Source organism: Micromys minutus (genome assembly GCF_963924665.1).
Source record: "Micromys minutus genome assembly, chromosome: 1".
Taxonomy (NCBI): Eukaryota; Metazoa; Chordata; class Mammalia; order Rodentia; family Muridae; genus Micromys; species Micromys minutus.
This window is the reverse complement of record NC_137969.1, coordinates 62,141,983-62,163,269: the sequence shown is the minus strand read 5'-3', so window position 1 is coordinate 62,163,269 and position 21,287 is coordinate 62,141,983. Positions and strand designations below refer to the sequence as shown.

At 47.2% G+C, this 21,287-nt stretch overlaps 1 protein-coding gene across 3 annotated transcripts in view; it reads left to right on the top strand.

Moving 5' to 3' along the window:
- Positions 1-873: 873 nt before the first annotated feature.
- The window catches only part of CNIH3 (cornichon family AMPA receptor auxiliary protein 3), a gene marked incomplete at both ends in the record, with an annotated part of 102,240 nt that continues 81,826 nt past the window's right edge, over positions 874-21,287 (top strand). For all 3 annotated transcript variants that reach the window (XM_080923636.1, XM_080923637.1, XM_080923635.1), the window contains one exon: positions 874-954. In XM_080923636.1, coding sequence (XP_080779762.1) covers positions 874-954 — 81 coding nt within the window. The remainder of the gene's footprint in view (positions 955-21,287) is intronic.

Below are 21,287 nucleotides of genomic sequence, written 5' to 3'. Positions count from 1 at the left end.
CTGCGGGGAGGGCGCGCTCCGGAGCCGGCGAGGGTGGGGCGCCGCGAGGGAGGGGTCGCAGCGCCGCAGTCCTCTCGGCGCCCGCGACAGCAGCAGCAGCAGCAGCAACAGCAGCAGGTGGAGCCCCGCTCAGCTGTGAGCAGCACTTGGCCGGAAACCCGCAGCAGCCTCCCGGCCGGGAGCTGGCCATCTAGGCTGGAGCCCACGCCGCCCCGGTCCGACCCAGTTTCCCAGGCACCGGGTTACCGAAGCCGGCGGCCGGGGGACGCGGTTGGGGCCGGGGACGGATGCATCTCTGTACGCATAGCTGCGCTGGGAGACCCCAGCCCGGGGCGCAGGGCTAACGGGACCTGGCTCATCTCGGCCACCTAAAGACTTGTGCTCTGGAGACAAAACAGCTGTGGGATCCAGAGCCCGGGCACCTGGCTGGACGCTGTTGAAGTCTGCGTGGCGTGCTCACCCCACCTCTTTGCTCGGGCACCGATTAACGAGGGCTCTTTCCCGAGGACCAGACCTCCTCGCCTGGTCCTGAGTGGAGTCCTAGCACCCGGTGCCTGTTGGTCTCGAGAATCTCTCTAGTTGACACCGGTATGCAGGTGTTCTCTGCTGGTTAGGTTTCTTCTTCAGCTAGAGGAACAGTTGCTGCCAGCGAAATTCTGTGCCTATGGGCGCTCCAGGTCCTAGGTCTCCAGTCCTGTTGGAATCGTCCCGGCTTCGTTGACCCTCAACTTGTCTCTGCTTGTCGTGGGTGCTCCTAGCCGTTCCCTCCCCCCCCCCGGGATTGTGCAGACTGAACATCTTTCTGGCTCTCATTTGGGAAGGCACTAGTCTCCAGGGAGCGGCTTTGTGTGGTGGGATCCGGGGTCCTCAGCCATGGCCTTCACTTTCGCTGCTTTCTGCTACATGCTGTCCCTGGTGCTCTGCGCTGCGCTCATCTTCTTCGCTATCTGGCACGTGAGTAACCTGCAGCCGCTTCTAACTCTCATTTACCCCAAACCCTCTCTAGTTTCCCCCATGCCAATCCCATTTCCCCATTTCCCCACCTTTTATACACAGCAGGCGTGGGCGGACCGTGAGGCCAGGCAGAAGTACTTGCTGGGCAGACCTTGTCATCCCCCCTGTCCCGGGGCAGGGGACACAGTACCTGGCATCCTGAGGCCAGGTGGTACCGCACCGGGCACCTACCTGCCTTGGCTGAATGAAGCCAGCAGCCGGTGGAGCCTCTCTGCGGGGGCACTTTCCTGGGAGTGGCAAGGTGTCCCAGCCAGGCCAGGAGTAGTGGCTCCAAACCCCATCTGCCCGGCTTCCTCACCCCACCCCCCTCTCTCCTGCCTGCAGGAGGGAAGAAGCGCTGCCGGTGTCCCAGGCAATTAGTCAAGTAACTATAACAACTAAACATTTAAAATGTCAGCATCTGTGGTGGGTTGCGTTTAGACATAATTGGAGACAAAGTGGAAACACAACCGGAGCGCCTTGTGAGAGGAAGCAGGGAGAGGCCAGGCGGGCGGGGAGGGAAATCGAGAGAGCGAGCTGAGAGTGAAGAGAGAAGAGGGCGGGAGGAAGACCAGGAGAAATAATGGCCAGGTCCCATCATCCCCAGGAGCTTCCACCCAGCACGGAGAGCACAAGGGTCCTAGTCATCAGGTGTGGTGTGTGGAGCGATGCGGAGCGCGGAGGACTCCTGAAGGGAAGTTGGGAGGAGGGCGCAGGAGGACCTTGTCTCCTGGGGACTGTGTCATATTTCACAAACCCTTGACCCCCAGCTTCCTTCTGAGGCTGCTTAAGGTCCCCATTTTTATTCTGAGAAGGCTGATGAGAATGGCCAAGGACCCAGTGCCCGACGGGCACCTTCAACAGCCTTGCTCTTCCAACAGGGTTGGGTGATGGAAGGACTCCAAGACCAACTCCTGGAGGCCCGGTTCTGGGGAGCATTGGAGAGATTGTGCACAATAGGAGATGACCTAGAAGGAAGAAGATTGAGGAGCAGTTGAGATGCTGACGTTTTGTCTGAGTAGTGTGTAGTGTGTAGTGTGAGAGGGTTCATCTTAAAATAGAACCTCAAGTCTCCTGCTCTAGGGGGCTAAGGAGCAGAGGGAGCACACCTGGGTAGGAGGAAGGGACTTCGAATGCTGGGTCCCTGAGAGGAGACCCTATAGATCACATCTAAGCCTCCACTTCTTCCTGTGCTTGCATAATCACTTACCATTTGGTTTAGGGATGTAGAAGTGAGGCGGGGGTCCGATGTAGGAATTTGGAGGCTAATGTAAAAAGTCGGTTAGATGTGATAGGATTTTGTCCTCTCTGCCCTGGAAGGCTAGGTCTGTTCTATTGCACACAGTTGGACTTTGAGGATGTTGGTAGGTATAAAGGAGAGACAGACAGACAGACAGAGAGAGAGAGAGAGAGAGAGAGAGAGAGAGAGAGAGAGAGAGAGAGAGAGAGAGAGAGAGTGATTCTCTGGATAGGATGAACAGGGATTCAAGGTAGGAAGTGCTCAAACATACAGCAGAGTTTGGTCCCACGTTCTAAGGGAACTTTCTCAGCTTCTTTGTATTTGGAAAGGCTTGATACATTCTTGAAGGCTAATACTTAGTTTGGTGTTTCTTCCTGGTTTTGGTTTTCCCGGTGGCAGGTCCTTCCTGAGAGCACCCCTAACTCCTTCAGACTTGATGTTCACCACACTGGTTCCTGAGGCAGGGTGGGTCACCAGAAAGAAGTCTTTTATCTCCCTCAGTGTGTGTGTGTGTGTGTGTGTGTGTGTGTGTGTGTGTGTGTGTGTGTTGGCGATTGGGAGCATAATACGTAACTCTAGGAACAGTTAATAAAATAGACAATTTGGGCAGCTAAGTTGAGCAAGAGACATCTGTGTGACAGTTGCATGTCCTAGTGAGCCTGCACTGGCCTCTACCCCCAACTCTCTTCCCCAATTTACCCCACCCCCAATGCAATCAAATCCCAAGTCATGTCCTGTTGGGAGCAATGACAGTGACAGCAGGGTCAGTCCATTTCCTAGTCTTTTCCTTCTTTCTATGAATCAAGCAGACCAATCTCCACCAGGAAGATCTTGTACCTGAACACTGTAAGGGAAACTCAGAAACAGTCTGACTTCCCAACAGACAGACAGACAGACAGACAGACACACACATGTGCTTGTGGGTTACTGGTGGAATGGTGTCATCAATTCACCAAAAATGTAGGAGAGTAGATGGCACATTTGCCTTCTTTCTGTGGTTGTGCATTTCTTCACGTTTCCTGATCTGGTGAGCCACATTGATTGTGTAGTATGTATTGGCATCCCAAGTAACGAATTGGTATTTAATAGACCGTGGTTAAAATGCCAGTCACCTTGGGCTAAAAGAGATGCAGGGGCCATTTATCCCTCCTTTTTTTTAAAAAAAATATTTGTACATGTGCATACCTACTTAAGGGGAATAATAGAAGTTACTATTTATCCACTGTGTAGTTTGGACAGAATCTGTCAGGTGTAGCTCTGGTTATTCTGCATCCCCTCCCCCACTCTCCCTGGATGTCTAGAAGCAAAGATGGATAAGGCTGGTTAACAGCACATTTAAGTCTTCTTCTTCTTTTTTTCCTTGAAAATCTATCTACATTGTTTTCAAATGAAGTTACTTCACATCAGCCACCATCTTTGAGTACATTTTTCTTGCTTTGCAGAAAAGCTGAGGTTTTTTTGTTTTGTTTTGCTGTTTTTAAACCATGGCTTTGTGTTCTTCCTGCGCCTTGTCTCTTACATGCCATGTCATCCGTTAGTCCCTGTTAGTAAGATGACTTCTTACACATGAAGAAACTGTGGCTCTGAGAGATTCTGAAACTTGTTCAAGCTTGTGCTGCTAGTGTGTGTTAGGCTTGGGATTTGAACTAAGTCTGTGAGACTCTTAGGGCCAAGTCCTTTCCCCAGCTATAATCAGTGGCTTTGAATTATTGATTTAACAATAGCTTCTGCCCCAAACATTACTTTCTATGTAAGTAAGATGTTTAGAGTTAGACTTTCTGACTGGAGTGTAACAAGGCTCAGGATATTAACATGTAGTCCACACTAGCCTGGAACTTGCGTTCCTCCTAACTTCATCTCCAAAGCGCTAGGGCTGTGGGCATTTACTAGCACACCCAGCTCTGTGCATTCCTCTTTAAAAGAACTTCTATGTCATCTTCTTACAAATTAGACTTTTACTTATAAAAGCCAAATAAAACAGGTTTATTTCCAAAATGTTAGAAAATACAATATGCAGCGAAAGAGCCTTTCTGTTCATAAAAGACTGGACTGGTTGGTGTGTGTGTGTGTGTGTGTGTGTGTGTGCACGTGTTTTAAAAGTTGCAGGTGGATGCTTAGAAGGGAAAAAATCTCACAAGTGTGCTGAACGGTTCATTCTGTGGAGTGATGTCTGTTTCCAGCCAGTCTGAGATGAACAGTGTTTACTCACAATTCAGAATCTTTCTGCTCCAGCTTGGCCGAGGCTGTTTGCAGACGGTCTCATTATATAAACACAGATGAAACCGTTCTTTGAAAAGATCAAAGATGCTTTGCTGTTTACTTTAGGCTTTTAGTTTTCCAGGATTTTTTATATCTATCTATTCATATATTTATATGTCTGCCCCCCATCATCCATCCATCCATCCCATCCATCCATCCATCCATCCTTCCTTCCTACCCATCACCTATTTGTCTATCTATCTACCTATCTACCTACCTACCTACCTACCTACCTATCTATCTATCTATCTATCTATCTATCTATCTATCTATCTATCTATCTATCTATGTGCATTGGTGTTTTGCCTGCATATATGTCTGTGTGAGGGTGTCAGATCCCCTGAAGGTGTAGTTACAGTTGTTAGCTGCCATGTGGGTCCTGGGAATTGAACCTTCTTCTGGAAGAGCAGCCAGTGCTTTTAACTGCTGAGCCATCTTTCCATCCCCGTTTTCCAAGTTTTTTTTTTTTTTTTAAATATCTAGAGTCCCTCTGAACTTTGGTAATTAAAAAGTAAAATTAGTTCCCAGTGAAGCTCTGTAGAAAGACTTGATATATCACTTCACCTTGAAATGTGATTGGGCTCATGGTGACATTTGCCCTTGGAGTTTGAATGGACTTCCCAGGCAATAATGAGTACCAGTCTGCTGAGGGACAAATTTTCCTAGACAAGGTGTCTTCATTGCTGAACCTTTCATTCAGTTCTAGCCTGTCACAGACCCAGCCACTAGGAATAGATATCAGTTTCTCCAGCTACTATTCATTTAAAAAAAGGGGGGGGGGAGGGGTGTTTTGTGAAACGGTTCACTTGGGGCTCACTGTAACCTTTTCTCAGAGACCCTCTTTGACCTGCTCTGAGCCAGGACAAACATGAGCAGTTTCCGGGGTTTCCCTGGCTTCCACTGCTGGTCTGTTTGAAATCAAGCCATTCCCCTGCATCCGGGGTAAGGCACCTGCAGCAGCTGCCTGCCCTTTCCATCCCTTGCCTCCCCATGGCCTCTCTCTATCTCTACAGAAAGAGAAGAATATTTTCTGCCCATCCTTGTTCTCCACAGCTGAGGATGACCCTGGAGGCACAGAGATGCTTAATCATTTTTGCAACCGATTCTCCAGCTCTTCTGCCTGGTCCACTTCTGGCTGCTCTTGGAGACCACAGCCTAGGTAGCAAGGGAACGTGCATTCTTTTCTGGACCTTGGTGCTTTGGAACCTGGAGAACTACAACTAATGTATTGAAGACCGAGCATCTCGGGGAGGCTCATGGCTTGTGGTACCAGTGGCGGTCTTCCTGGCAAGGAGGTGGGGGGAGCACTCTCTGCTGTGGTACTTGTTTCTTGTTTCAGTTTGTGGTGAGTGCTGGCTGGTCCACTCCCAAAGACAGTCTTATCATCATTGTATCTCCATCAATCATGTTGTAAGAACAGAGGAGGGGACAGAACTCAGGCTCAGGAAACAAGCCAGTGATGCCTGGCAGAGCTTCCTCAGTTGCTGATGTTTCCAGGCTTCTTAACGTGAGATGTGGCAGAGCCTTGAAAACAGTTCCCTCTGACTCTCCAGTCTCTGAGCAAAGGCAGGTGAAGTTGTGTGGTCTTGCCATGGGCATTTCTATCTGTACCAACCCTGAGACCACACTTGGCTTCACTTTCCTCCTGTTCCCCCAACCACTGAATTCTACTGTGCATTCCTGTGTCTCTGTGCTTTATTCTCTGGACCTGTTTTCTGCTACCAACTTCCTTTCCAGGAGGTGAGAAGTGCCTCATTTTCCCATCAATGTGCTGTCTGGACAGCATCTTCTCCACCCTTTGACGTCACCGTCATCTGCCTCTGTAGGCCACTCTCTAAAGGATCCACCAAGGATTGGATGTAGTCATGGACATTTCCTTGCTGACCTATGTGGCAGTAGGTCACCTCCTGTTCCAGACAACCTATGACCCTCTAACCACACCTCTGCCTATTATTTTAGGCAGCCCTGACCCTCTTGCTTCCATTCTGTTTGGGATTCCTGTTTTGACTGTAATTTCGCGAGGACATGGTTCTCTCTAAGCTCATCCATTTCTTGGTTGATCTGTGCATATCTCCTTTATGTGACTATGATACCTTTGTGGTAAGCCCTCTGTTTAGTGACAATTTTGGAGGTTTTGGTTTCTTTGAAAATCACAGAAATAGTATAGGAACGTGTTTTCTTTCCAATTCCAGGTGTGGGATGTCTGACAACTCCAGATTGTCCACAGCAGCTGACTATGATTTGCCTTGTGCTCCAGCAAGGGTGAGATCTTGCCAGTTGCACATGGTCTCTGCGATTGTGTGACATTTGGAATTCTGGGGACTTTTCAGGGGGTCTATAAAAACTTCAGGGCTCTGAGAAGTGTGTATGTGTGTGTGTGGTTGTTGGTTCTTGTTGGTAGTGATTTGTTATGTAGTTGTGTGCAATGAAGAAACAAGAAGAAATCAGATATCCTGATGGTGAAGATTAAACTTGATCCCAAGGAACCCAGCACTCCTAATCAGCAGGAAGTAGCCTGGTTTTGAGCCAGGCTTGATTTGTTCTTCCGGGAGCATCATATCCCATCCAAACTGGCCTCCCGGGTTTTCACCTCACCCGACTGAATCCATGTGTTGTAGCCCTCCTCAGAGTGAGTTCCAATAGCTGAGAGAATCTCCACATGTTATCTCCAGAATAAAACCCTTTCTGACCTCTTACCCACAAAGCTTAGCAGGCTTCCAAGGCTAAGTCCAGATAACGGTTTCACCCTGTTTGACATGGTCTGTTCCAGTCAGTTCCCAGGTGGGCTCTTTCGATTCCCCGGAACGTTGTCTAGTCATCCCATTCCTTACTGGGCTGGATTCTGGTCTTACATTTCCCGAGAAGACTCCACTGCCCCTCATTTATTTCCCTGTCTCCTTTACACCCCAAGGTTCTGCTGGTCTTGCAGCACTGGGCTACAGGTTCTTGGGGATTGGAACAGCTCCCATTTGGCCTCAATATCCAGTGCATGTATGGTATGATGACTGGAGCTGTTACTGCAGAATAAACTCAGCATCTGGCTAATTTACCAGGCCAGCCAAGCCTGACAAACTCTTTCTCAATGAATAGTTTCCTAGACTTACAATAGTCTTCTTATAGATGGTTTCTAAAATTATACATTCCTGGACCTGCAGGAGGCATCTCAGGTCTGGTAGCTCTGCCTGTGAGGGAAGGTTCTCTATTGTTCTGTTGCTGCGAAGAGAGAACATGACCAGGGCAACTCACAAAAGGCATTTAATTGGGGGCTTGCTTGCAGTTTCAGAGGCTTAGTCATGTTCATCATGACAGGAAGCATGGCAGCACACAAGCATGATGTTGGGGCAATAGCTGAGAGCTTACATCTGATTCACAAGCACGAGGGAGGAAGAGAATGAGACTGGGCCTGGCATGAGCTTTTGAAATCTCAAAGCCCCTCTTCCCCCAGTGACACATCTTTTTCAACAAGGCCATACCTCATAATCCTTAAGCTGGGAACCAAACATTTAAATATGTGGGTGCTGGGGCCCATTCTTATTGAAACCACCACAGTAGTGAACTTCAGTCCAATATCTCTAGGCAGAAGGAAGATGCTCAAAGGAACAAGGCAGGAAGGAGGAGGTGAGGCACACCCTGAGGGATGGAGGCTCAACAACCATCTCCTCAGGAAAGCTCTGTTTGGAAGGTCTACCAGATGGCGATTTCAGCCCAGGAGGGTTGCAGGCTAGGCATTGTATCATCATTGCAAGGGCTGATACTGTGTGTTAGATAGCAGTCCCACCAGGTGGCTGTGATACCTAATTCAGTGTTTGCATGATGAGATGTGTCATGTGGTATATACATGCATGAGATGGTATGTTCCCTTGTGCATACATTCAGAACCTAGAGCAGGATGTCAAGTATCTTCCTCTACAGCCTTGAGATAGGGTCTCTTACTAAACTAAAAGCTTGTCTTTTTGGCAAGGCTGGGCTGGGCTGTCAGTGAGATCTTAGGATCAACCTATTTCTACTTCTCAATGATGGGATTACAGGCACATACACAGTCATGCCTGTAATTATTATTATTTTAATGTAGGTCCTATGGATTCAAACTCAGGTCCCTATACTTGCTAAGCAAATGTTCTTACTCATTGAGCCATCTCACTGTGCTATCCATCAAAATCTTACCACATTTATTACACGTGTATATGTATGTGTATGTGTATGTATATGATGTATATGTGTATGTGCATATGTATATGTATATGAATATATGTATATGTATGTGTATGTGTATGTATATGATGTATATGTGTATGTGTATATGTATATGTATATGTGTATATGTATGTGTATGTCCATTTATACACAGCCATAGTACATGCCTGAGGGTCAGAGGACAACGTGTGGAAATCACTGTTACCTCTTTCTACTGTGTGGATCTTAGAGATCATATTCAGGCTGTGAGACTTGATGGCAAGTGCATTTTTCTGCTATGCCATCCCCCAAGTCCCTTTGAGACCCATTTTTGATCATAATTATGAAATACACCATTCCCTTACCACTTGGCAACCAGATGTAGATAATCTCCTGCAGAATAAACTCAGCATCTGGCTAATTTACAAGGCCAGCCAAGCCTGACAAACTCTTTCTCGATGAATAGTTTCCTAGACTTACAATAGTCTTCTTATAGATGGTTTCTAATATTATACATTCCTGGACCTGCAGGAGGCATCTCAGGTCTGATGTCTCTGCCTGTGAGGGAAGGTTCCCTATTGTTCTGTTGCTGCAAAGAGAGAACATGACCAGGGCAACTCACAAAAGGCATTTGTTAAATTCCAGCTGGTGTGGTTGCAGTTCAGGTTGCTTCTTCTTAAGATGGCTTAAGGGACCTTAGAAAGGAAACTGAATTGTTCTGAGTAGAGGAGAGGCACCAAGTGAGTCCTGCTCTGGACGTGGTGGAAGCTGCGCTCATGCATTCCTACCTCAGATCTGGAAGGAGAGGGGGGTTGGGCAGCTGCTGCTGGGATGGGGGTCATTCATATCTAGTCTGAATCTTCATGGGTGACTAAGACTTCTGAATGCCTGACAGCATTGGGAGTCTGATTAAATCCCATAAAGGTCATGAAAACTCCCAAGTGCACAATTAAATCTTGAGTTGGTCTCTGAATACCAGTGTAGAACTTAATGATGAGGCTGGCAAATATTTTTTTTTAATTTAGCATAGAAAGAGAGGCAAACACAAGACTTTCTTACATGTGCTAAAATAAAGTGGAAACACAAAGCATAAAAAAGGCATCCAAATCAAGGGTGGGCTGATAGACTGAAATGGGGCCACTAGCATTTTTACATACACAGTGTGGTTACTGTGATGGTTCACTGTCAACTTGATTAGAACTAGAATCACCTGAGAGGGGAGACTAAATGAAGAACTGTCAACACTGGGTTGGCCTGTGGACCTGTCTATGAGGGATTGCCTTAACTTAATCAGTGTGGGAGGATCCAGCCTGTGGATTGCACCATTTCCTAGGCAAGGTTCCCAAACTGTTTAAAAAGTGAAGAAACAGAACTGAGCACTAGCAAGCAAGCGGGCATGTATGTATTCTCCTGTGTTCTCACAATCATGAACATAATGGGTCTAGCTGTTTGAAATTTCTCGATTTCCCCACAATGATGAATGGTCACCTGGAATTGTAAGCTGGCACAAACTCCCCCCCCCCCCCCCCCGCTAAGTTGCTTTATGTCAGGATGTTTTATCACAGCAACAGAAATGAGACTCAGAACAGTGCCCTCCCTAGACCATTAAAAACCATGAGAGGCTTGGCTAAATGATTCTGCAGCAGGGCATGGGGTTGAAGACTCAGCTTAAGATCTTATGTAGTGGATGAAGTTGCTGTAGGAAGACACTGGGTGTCTTTTAGGTTAGTGTTTTACTGCTGTGAACAGACACTATGACCAAAGCAGCTCTTTTAAGGTCAGCATTTAAATGGGGCTGGCTTACAGATTCAGAGGTTCAGTCCATTATCATCAAGGAAAGAACATGGCAGCTTCCAAGCAGGCATGGTACAAGAGGAGCTGAGAATTCTACATCTTCATCTAAAGGCTGCTAGTAGAAGACTTGATTTCAGACAGCTAGGAGTAGGGTCCACAGTGACACACCTCCAATATGACCATATCTTCTAATTCTGCCACTCCCTGGGCCAAGCATATACAAACCATCACACTGGGCATAAGAGACATCTGCCTACCTTTGAACTTAGTCTCCCATTGGTCACCATCTCAGGGCCTCAGCACCACAGTTAGACCCTTAGATATGTTTGTTTATTACTCTCGCCACAAGAAAAAAACCATGTCTCCTGGATCTAAATTCTCCACGTTCTTTCTTACTGTATGCTTCTGTTCCCATTTTTAACCATTCTTCAGTCTGTCACTTGCTCCCATGACATGACAAACTTGGGTGGTTCATTTGTACATGAGTGTGTGTGTTCATATATTTTCACGTGTGAACATATGCCTTGGCTTCTCAACAGATGTAGAAGCTGACCATAAAAACATGCTTACAGTCTTACTGAGAGTTTTAAGGAACATGTTGGATACATGTTGAGCACATGGTTGGTAGGTGGTGGCCCTCAGACTGATGACAGAAATAAGTCACCTCTGGGAGCTTCACTGAGAAGCATATGTGTTGCATCATTTGAAGAAGAGGAGAGCGTTGGGGTAGTGGTGGCCCCTGCAAAGTGATGCCTAGTGGTTGGCCCTGATGGGTAGTATATGTGGGGGATGAGCTCGGCACACACTAGGATGCTCCTACATCTTCCCTGTGCCTGGAAGAGACATTGTTGTATGGAGCTGGCCGCTTCCTTCTGTCTCCAGAACTTGTGCAGTATACCTGTTTGGTACAGAGTTCAGGAGCCCAGTCAGAACCCCAGATACCATTGCCTGAGAAAATGGCTTCTCCAGGGCTGCATTACAGATACTCTGAGGGTCCACATTACCACATCCCCATTGCTCTTGTTAAAGTAGTTAGCATATAATCTCACTTTATATATGTGGGAGAGGTGGAGGTTTGGCTAGGGTGAGGAGGACCTTGCTACTTCACAAGCATAGGCAGAAAGTCATGAAAGAGGCATGGGTAGGAAGGTGGCCAGCTGGCTTGCCCCTACAGCTTTTTGCCTGTAGTTGGGTTGTTCATATTCTCCTGGCTGCCTGGGATGGACAGCGAGCATGTGGCCCAGCAGGGCAGGGGAAGAGTGGGAGGACAGCTGACTGCCTGAGGAGGGGGGAGTGTAGGATGGCTCCTGGTAAGACACAACTCACAGCCCTGTGAGTGAAGTGTTCCTCCCCTGCTCACTTGGCCTGGCCTCTTTCCCACCTCTAGATTCTGTCCCACAGTCCTGGAAGCCAGGTCCACCTCCAAGGGTCCTTGGAATATGGGTTCTGTAGCCCAATCTACCCAGCAGGGACTCTGAGACCAGAGCCTTCCATAACTACCTGGCTCTGAGGTCACTGTATTAAATAATAAGTTGGACTGAGGTTAGTGCTAGCATGTCTGAACCATAAAATGATCCTTGAAAGTATAGTCTTGGCAGAGTGTGTTTGTGACATCTGCCAGGCCCTGAGTTCAGTTCTTGGCACCAGAAGAACAACGACAGACAAGAAAAGCACAATTATCCCACTAGAGCTGAAGGCTCGGCCATAGCTTCAATACATCCAGGCATATGAAGGGCAGGAGCTGGCTACTTCCTCCTTTCTCTAGAACTTGTGCAAGTGCCAGCCAGATGAGCACTGGACTGGACTGTCTTCTGTCCAGCAGCCAGTTAATTGATCTTGTGCACGGCTAGACTTGATATTTTTTAAATTCTGGTACAATGTAGAAGATACTGTTTTAACCCTTAAACGCTGAACGATAAATATTAAACAAAGATGAATGGTTTCAGGCACCATGCCACACTACTTCCTGCTACTCTCTGTTCCCAGCGGTGGCTGCCCTCTTGTGAATCTCTGCTGCAGACTCTGCTCATATTCCCAGCATCCACCCTCTATGGTTAATGCCACAATTCACAGTAACCCGACAAAATCAAGCCTCTAGAGGTTTTTAATTTATCAATCAGATTTACATCAGCCAATTTCACTCCACAAAATGTCCACACAAAAAACTCAGAGCCAATTGATATTGATAAAAACTGCCCACCTAGATTGGACAAATTGTCCTGTAATAATCCATACTTTATATGGTATTCATAGCTACCTGTAGTTATTTAAAGCCACACAGGGGTGGGTCATCCTCCGCCACCTCCATCTTCTATTCTCCCCCCTTCTCTCCTGTCTCCCTGACCTCTCAAAAACCCTGTGCCCGCCTTACTTTTTCACTCTGCAATCACAGGCCTTGCCTTATCTTGTGCCTGTCTTCACCTGCGCATAGACATCAACCACAAAACACTTCATAAGTGCATCAGGTGTATTTTGTACCCATCCACCACCCATCTCCAGAACTTCACCCCTAAACTGAAACCCACCCGTTGAATAGTAACCCCCTGTTCCCCTTGGTCCTGGCATTTGCCTCTCTGCTTCCCATGATGTATATACTTTCTTTATATAAGCAAAGTATCTTACTTATAGAAATGGAGCATGAAGCATTTTCCCTTTCTGCCTGGCTTATTTCACTTAGCACATCTTTAAGGTCCATCCATGAAATGGCGTACATCACAATGATGATATATTATTAGATCGCATAATGTTCCATTCGATGTACATGCTATATGTTACACGTCTGTTTGCCTAGCAGTGTACATTTGGTAGGATGCTGAATCTTGGTTGTGTACTGGATTGAGAGATACCTAGAAAATTGGAGAGGCACACTCTGGGTATGGCTGCTAGGGCATTTCCAGATACGACTTGCACATAGGCAGGCAAACTCTAAAGACTCACCCTGAATGTGAATGGCCCCATCTGGTAGGCTGGGGCATGGATGGAACTAAAGACTGGAAGAAGAGAGAGGGGAAGCCTGAACAGCGGCACACCATTCTTCTAGACTGAGTGCATGCTTTTATTTTCCTGTTGCCCCCCGGCTTTGCTCATGGTGTCAAGATGATTCTTTGGCCTTTGAATGTCAACTCACAGTGAGTCTCTAGGGGATGTTATGCCTCCAGCTTCAGTCTGGGGATGTATGTTGGTTCCTCAATTCATCCAGCCTTTTGGACTGAGAGGCCTCTGGCTTTCCCAACCCTCTGGGTACCACTAATGCCTTGTGGGGCTGAGTAGCCTCTGTGTGAGGCAACTAATAAATGCTCTCGTGTAATCATGTGCGCTCTTGGTTCAGGTTCTCTGGAGAACCCTGACTAATCCTCGTGACTTACTTTCATCTTGTGACTGTGAAAAGACACTACTATGAACACAGTGTGCAGATGTCTGCCCAAGACTGATACCAACTCTTTTGTGTAAACACCAGAAGCAGAACTCCATGATCACATGGTATTCTGTGGTTCCTCTAATCTCATGTAGAGAAAAATGTGTGAGTCTCTTGTCTTTTCTGTACCAACTATCTGCTGTTCCTTGAACCTCCGGCCCCTGCCAGGTACCATTGGAATTAACTATACTTCTGTTACTGTGACCAAATGACCATTTAAGGGTGAAGTTATTTTGCTGACTTTAAGTCCATCACGGCAGGAAAGGAATAATGGAACAGAATAGGTCACATCAAGGCAACCAGGAAACGGAGAAGGGAGAGGGGTCCAAGACAAGCATATCCCATAAGAAAAGACTTCCAATAACGTAATCCCTTCAGCTAGGCCCAAGTTCCCAGAGTCTCAAGAACTTTCCAAACTAACACCACTAGGAACCAGTCTTCCAACAGTGGATCTCTGGGACATCCCAGATGTGTACACTGAAATACCTGGCTGGTCCTATTGTATTATTTCTAGTCTGAAAACAATTGTAAAAATCCATATTTAAATCTTATCATTAAACTTTAATTGCCAGAATTTACTAATGGTCTTTAAGCAGAGGTTTTTTTTTTTTTTTTGTTTTTGTTTTTGTTTTTTTTTTAAACCAAAGGCCACTCTGACCACAGCCATTTCTTTCTTCCAGGGGATTCCATCAGGAAGAGATTAGACTGTTAGTGTTTCCCAGGACTTTAGGGTTGAGAATGTTTAAGTCTGTATATGAACTGGCAAATACACCTGCTATTAGGAGATAAAAAGGGTATCTTGCAAAAAAAATTTTTTTGTAGTTCATTAAAACCTGATTTGCATTTCTCATCTCAAATCACTGCAGAGGTGCAGCCTGCCTTGGGCTGTGCTGGGGTGAGAGGTTGGGGAGGGGCTGACCAAGCAGGCAGTAAGGAGCTGAGAACTCACACTTTCACTGCGGTGCCTATACTCTGCACTGAGGTGGGAACGGACAGCGGACACTTGTCAGTTCACTGGGTGACGATTTGGAGGCTCATTGTATTTTCTAGGTTTTTGTTGGTTTGTTTGTTTGTTTAAATTCTGCTTTGAGAATCAAAAGCTAAGGTGTGTGTGTTTTCATCCAGATTCATTGAAAAATAAAGTTAGGGGCTGGAGAGGTGGCTCAGTGGTTAAGAGAGTTTGCTACCCTTGCAGAGGACCTGGGTTCAATTTTAGGCACCTACATGGCACCTCACAAGCATCTGTAATTCCAGTTCCCAGGGATCTGATACCCTCTTCTGGCTTCTCTCGGCATCCGGCAGGCTAAACACCCATCCATCCATCCATCCATCCATCCATCCATCCATCCATCCATCCATCCATTTATAAATAAATAAGCACATAAATTAAGTAAAACTAATTCCTGCCCCATTACCACCAAAAATATCACAGCCATGCAAATCTCATACTGATGTAGACACCTGTCTTGTAGTGAATACTTTGTTCTCTTCCCTGTAGCAGAGTGAGGGGAGGAGCTGGTGGGGAAGCTATGTACCTACCCTATAGTTGGTGTATGGGTTGAATGTTCTAGGGAGAACAGCAGGACACTGAGCCCGTGGCTGAGGGCTCCGACCTTTATATGCCCACCCTTCTGCTGAGTGCCAGCATCTAGGAGCCAAACTTCCTGGGACTGTCTGACCAGAGGGAGCCAGAGCTGATGACCCTTTGAAGGTCTGTAAAAGCCATAGATAATGTGTTTAAGATCGGCTTTGACTGACCCACTGGTTCCCATTCTCTGGGTCTTTCTCTCTCTCATAGAGAAAATCCACAGACAGGCTCCTTATGAGCCTTCTTCATTCATTGGCTTTCCATTCATATTTTTCTCAGGTATAGCTGCCACTTATATTGTTTACATTGCATCCAGAAGACAGGTAGAGCTCAGCTCCTCACCATTGCCCTGCAAAGGCTCTGGATGGATTGTTTCTGAAGTCTGTGGTTGTTGTAACGGTCCTAGAATAGGGGACTCCGGTCTCCAACCCCAACCCCTGCCACCTCCCTCTCCACCTCGGTTTTATTTGATCAGTCTTCCTCCCTCTTTGCTCCTTTCTCCATTGCTCATGGGCTCTTTTTATTTCTTTTCTGCATGTGCCTCACATCTCCTGAAGGCTGAACAGTATCACTTAGCCCAGCTGGTAGGTTCCAGGGCTGGGAAGTAAGCTGCCACCACCTCCCACCTCCATGATGTCTGGAACCGTGGGCTGACATTTCCAGAGCATTGGTCTTCAGCATATTTTCTGTTTCTATGTTCACATGGTCCATTTTGACTCTGGGATCCATTTCTCCTGCTGGGGAAAAGTGCAGGGGAGGAGAGGGAGTCTTGGCACCAGCTCCCCCCTTTTTTTTTCTTTTCTCATTGGCAACTGATTCATGAACTCTAAAAAAAGAGTTGATAGCAACATGGCTAGCTAGCAGTGGCAGCCCAGATGGCCTCCTGTATAATAGAGACATTTGTATCTTGGCTAAAAGGAATATTTAAATGTGTTCTGCAAACCTGATTAGGAAAAGGAATTATTCACCCTCTGTGGGTAGGGAAGGGTTAAATGATGATTGAGTTCTGGCAAGATGAGGAAATAGGACTTGAGAAGTCTAAAAGCCAGGATGGAGGTGTAGATTGTGAGGGGACCACTCTATTTCATGGGTGTCCCTGGGTACCAGGAGAGAGGTCCAATGTGAACCTGTGTATGCAGACTTTGTGCTACATGTCTGGTTATCGTGTCTGCTTTGTCAACTGCTTCATGGTGTTTACAGACAGACCAGGATCCAATAGGACCAATTTGGAATTGTGTAAATGATCCCAGTTCCATGGTCACTGGGCAATAGCCGTAATGGCCACATTCTATTACAGCGACTCCGTGGGCTGCCCAACATCTGGAACAGATATTTGTCATCCTTACTGTCACAGGTCATAGAAGGTCATTGGGTGAAGCAGGGGACCTTCATTTGATGGAGGTTCTGGATTGCCATAGCAGCAAACTGGTGCTGGGGGGGGGGGTGCTCACAAAGGATGGAGTGTGAGAAAAGGCTGGAAACAGTTTGTCTGTCTGTCTGCCTGCCTGCATGCCTGCCTACTTCCCCTTTTCTATTTAAATAAGGTCTTTCTATTGAGCCTTGACTGTCCTAGAACTTATTCTGTAGATCAGGCTGGCCTCTGCCTTCTGAGGGCTGGGACTAAAGGCATACACTGCCACTCCCAGTTTGGGAACAAATTCTTAAGCTCTGTTGAGATTGAGTGTGCTGGATCTTAGATGGGCTGAGATAGTGTCTGAGAGTATGGATCATTATCTGAAGGCGGGACAGGGCTTGAATCGATGTGCTGTCACTTGAAACCACTCCATCCTTGCTGGACTGAGACTGATCCCAGACTACTTTTTCTTGGACGTTCTGGAAACCTATTGAGAATTGAGCAGAGGCCAGCATCACATATGTGCTGACTGGAGAAAAGTCTGGTGTTTGGTCTTGACACCATTTTCTCTCATTGGTTGGCAGTTTTAGACATAGAGTCGTGGCCTAGAAAGGGGCCAACAGCGGACAGGCTGTGTGCTCTCAGCAAACCTCCCCCAACCTCATGCAGCCCCCACACCTCCCGAGTCTGTATCTCCTTGTTGTCGAGGTGCAGGCCCTGGAGGAGGTGTCTCGAGACCACCGCTCTGGGCTTCACCATGCTTCCACAGTATACTACCAGGGTCCTTTCTGTTTTCTTACTCAGTTTTTCTGGTCTCTCTTACAATCTCAGGTTCTATGAAGGGGTATATCATCAAGGTTTTTGGAAATCAGTCTAAAGAGGGAGTTCTGGAAAAGAACTGGTACTCACCAGATGGAGGAGCACAGTCTAGAAAGCCAGTTTTAAAGCGCAGAATGACCAGCCCTTGCTCTCTGCTCTGGCGTCTCTCTCTAGATCTTGTAGGTTTCAGGCACAATGGAAGGACCTGGGTCACTGTCCCTCTAGGATTGTGCTAAGGGAGAGGGAACAGAGAGAATGCCATAGAGTTCAGACCATAGGAGAAATGTTTATAAGTGTGGGTGACCCAAAATGCCAACATTCACTTGTTTGTGAGGTCAAATGCCTGGTCACCTAGGTCTTGTCTTTCAGCCTCTCATCTTATTCATACTCGAGAAAAGCACGCATCTCTCTAAAGCCAGAGTTGCTATGCTGTTGTCATAGATCCGTGAGGGTCTTGCCTTGCTGGGAGCTGGGAGCAAAGACCTCATTTAGCTTGGGTTTTCAGCTTGATGAGGCTGTCCGTGGTCTGGCTGGCAGAACTGACTCACTGTGCTGACAGCCCTGTGTCCCTCCCCCAGGCGATGACTGTCCACCAGCCCTTAGCAAAGGGCCTGGCTTCTCAGCAGCAGCACTCTGAGGCCCTGGAGGCAGCAGCATGCTTTTATGTCAGGCAACATTCCCCATCCTGAAGCTCTGCAGCAGCACCTGAGCAAAGCACAAAGCTACTTAGATGGAACAGCCGCAAGAGTAAATCAGGAGTAAGAAAAAAGGAGTCCCGGGGCTTAGGGAGGCCGGCCTAATAGAAGGAACCGAGTTTAATCCCTGCAACACTCATAAAAAGCTATGTATGGTGGCAAGTGCTTGTAACCCCAGAGCAGCGGAGGCAGACGCAAGCAGATCCCTCGAGCTGGCTGACCAGCCAGCATAGCCTAGTTGGTGAGCCCCAGGCTAGGGAGAGACCCAGTTTCCAAAGCTATGGGTGGTGTCTGGGCATTGACCCCTGAGGTTGGCCTCCTTCACATTCCTGTGCACACACCAAGTGGTCCTTCCTTTTACTCTGCTGCTGACCCATCAGGACCCCATGAACCTGTGCTGAGAAGTACCCTGCTACACACAGCCAGCCAGGACCCTGTCTGTGTCACTCGACACGACCCTCACATCTCCAGCAGGATTGCAGAACTGGCAACTTTTGCCATAGCAGAATACTCGGCTTGGCTCTGTGAATGGGAGGTTTGCCTGCTTCACCTCTTAAGGGGAGCTGTGATACTGTGTCTCAGAGCTGTGGGCTACCTGGTTCTTCTGATAAAAGCAGATCTGCTCACTGTAACTGCTCATCATTCTGGGATGGTTACACAGGGGTCAGAGGAAGTTGAAGTCACAAGAGAAATGGCTGTGGCTATAGCATGACAATTAGAAGTAAGTTCTGTAAGGAAGGTGGTGAATGCAGGGTCTAGGATACATGTTGATCCAGATGCCATGGGACAGCCCTGCTGGCTATTGTTCACACGCATGTGTGCCCTCACCCAAGCCGTGTGAAAAGCTTAGCTGCCCACTGACCCGCTTCCTCGTTTTCCTTCTTCGATCAACACACTAGCCACCACATTTGTGCAAGAGGAAAAAACAACCAGCTGTGTAGTCCTCCAATGACAGGGCTGGGGCTGGGCCAGGAGTGTGACCGCCTTGCTGCAGGGAGTGCACGCACTTCATCCTGGCCGAGAGTGCTGTCTTGTGGTGGGTTGGGTTTCTTCTCTGTTGTTCTGAATCCAGACTCCCAGCACCATCTGGATTTGCCTTCTCATTTGAGACCGAGAGTCCTTTAACCCCAGGAGCAAGGTGATGTGGCTGAAGCCACAGCTGTGGGAAGCAAACCCTAGAGGGCGTTCTTCGTCTCCTATGTACCAGATTTGTGTTCTGTAAGCGCTTTATAGCAATGTAAGTCAGGAATATGGTCATGTGTCCTTGGTCCTTGCAACCCTGTGTGCCAAGAAGTCACAACTAGATTTGGCAAATTAGCTTGTTTTCTAGATGGGATAAAGAGGAATATGTTAATTAAATAAGAAGTACATAGTGGTAATCCCAGAATTTGGGATTATGATAAATTCAAGGCTAGCCTGAACTACATAGCAAGACCCTCAAAACAAAACCAATCAAATAAACAAAAAACCAAAAATCAAAGAACCAAGAGGGGCTGGGAGAGATGGTTCTGTGTGTAGGGAGCTTGCTATGTAAACATTAGGAACCGAGTTCATATCCTCAGAACCCATGTGAAGCTCTAGAGTTGGTGATGCACACCTGTAATCCCAGTCAGTAGACACTGATGGATCCTAAAGGTTCACTGGGCAGCCAGTCTACCAGTCTAGCCAGTGAGCTCCAGCTTCCATGAGAGATCCTGGCTCAGAAAATAGGGTGGAGAGTGGTGAAGATACCTGACATTGACCTGTAGTCTAAACACATGCACACTTGTGCATGCATACATACATGCATACACACACACATGCACACACATGCATAAGCATGCACACACATATGCACACACATGCACATGCATGCACAATATACACACACATGCATATGTACACACACATATGTACACACACATCCATAGAGAGAACTATATAATTAATATAATATTAAGCCAATCCTCATACTTTAAATCTCTCGCAGCCCTGAGGAAAATGTTGGAGGGTCTTGAATGTTTTGTTTATATATTATCTACCATCTCTTGATCTATCAATCAGTCTATTAACAGCCTATCATACTGTCTATCCCCCACCTATCAACCATCCATCTTTCTGTCATCTATCAACCATTCATCTTTATCTGTCTACCTGTCTATCTGTCTAGCCACTTACTCAGTTAGCATTCATCCTTAGGAGATCATCTTCTCCCTTAGAAGCAGGCTTCTGTCCGAGAGGCAGGCATGTGATCACGAACCCTAACCCAGAGTTATGCTGCACCTGGGAGCCTAGCTCGGCACCACTCCCGACCAACAGCCCCTCTCCTCCCTTCCCGGTGCCCCATTTCTTCAATTACTAAGCAAGACAAGACACTTGCTTGTTCCCTGAGCTCTGAGTTGCTTATCACCTGCTCCTCTGCTTTGACAGTCTTAGTGTAAACTGTGACGGCTTGGTATCAGGTGTGGGTTATCCCGTCACTATGAATCAGTGTGGGAGCCACACCCTTTCTCTCTTTGGTGGTGTCATTGATTCTGTAGAGTCTTATAAGTCACAAGGCTAGGCTAGGTTATGACTGGGTGTCCCCAAATGATGTCGGGGGTCTTATTGCTTGACTTGTCTACTTACCATCATTGTCGTCTCAGCCAATAGGGACAGAGTACCATGGTCTCTGCCGTTCCAACATCTGCCCTCTGTGTCCCTCCAGCTATCTCCACCTTGCCAATGGCATCTGCCACCTCTGCCTGGAGAGAGCTGTCATATTTGCTTTTCAGATAGGTGAGTAAGAAAGGAATAGAAACTAAGCAAGTAGCATTTCCTGTTTATAGTCTCCAGGATAGAAACCCTGCTTGACTGTTCCCCATCTAACAGTGCAGGAGAGAAAAGGCTCACGTTGTGAGATTCAGAAACGTGGCATGTCCATGAGAAGGTGTAGGCAGCCTGCAGAGCCAGGATCTCCTGCAGTTTAGACTCCACAG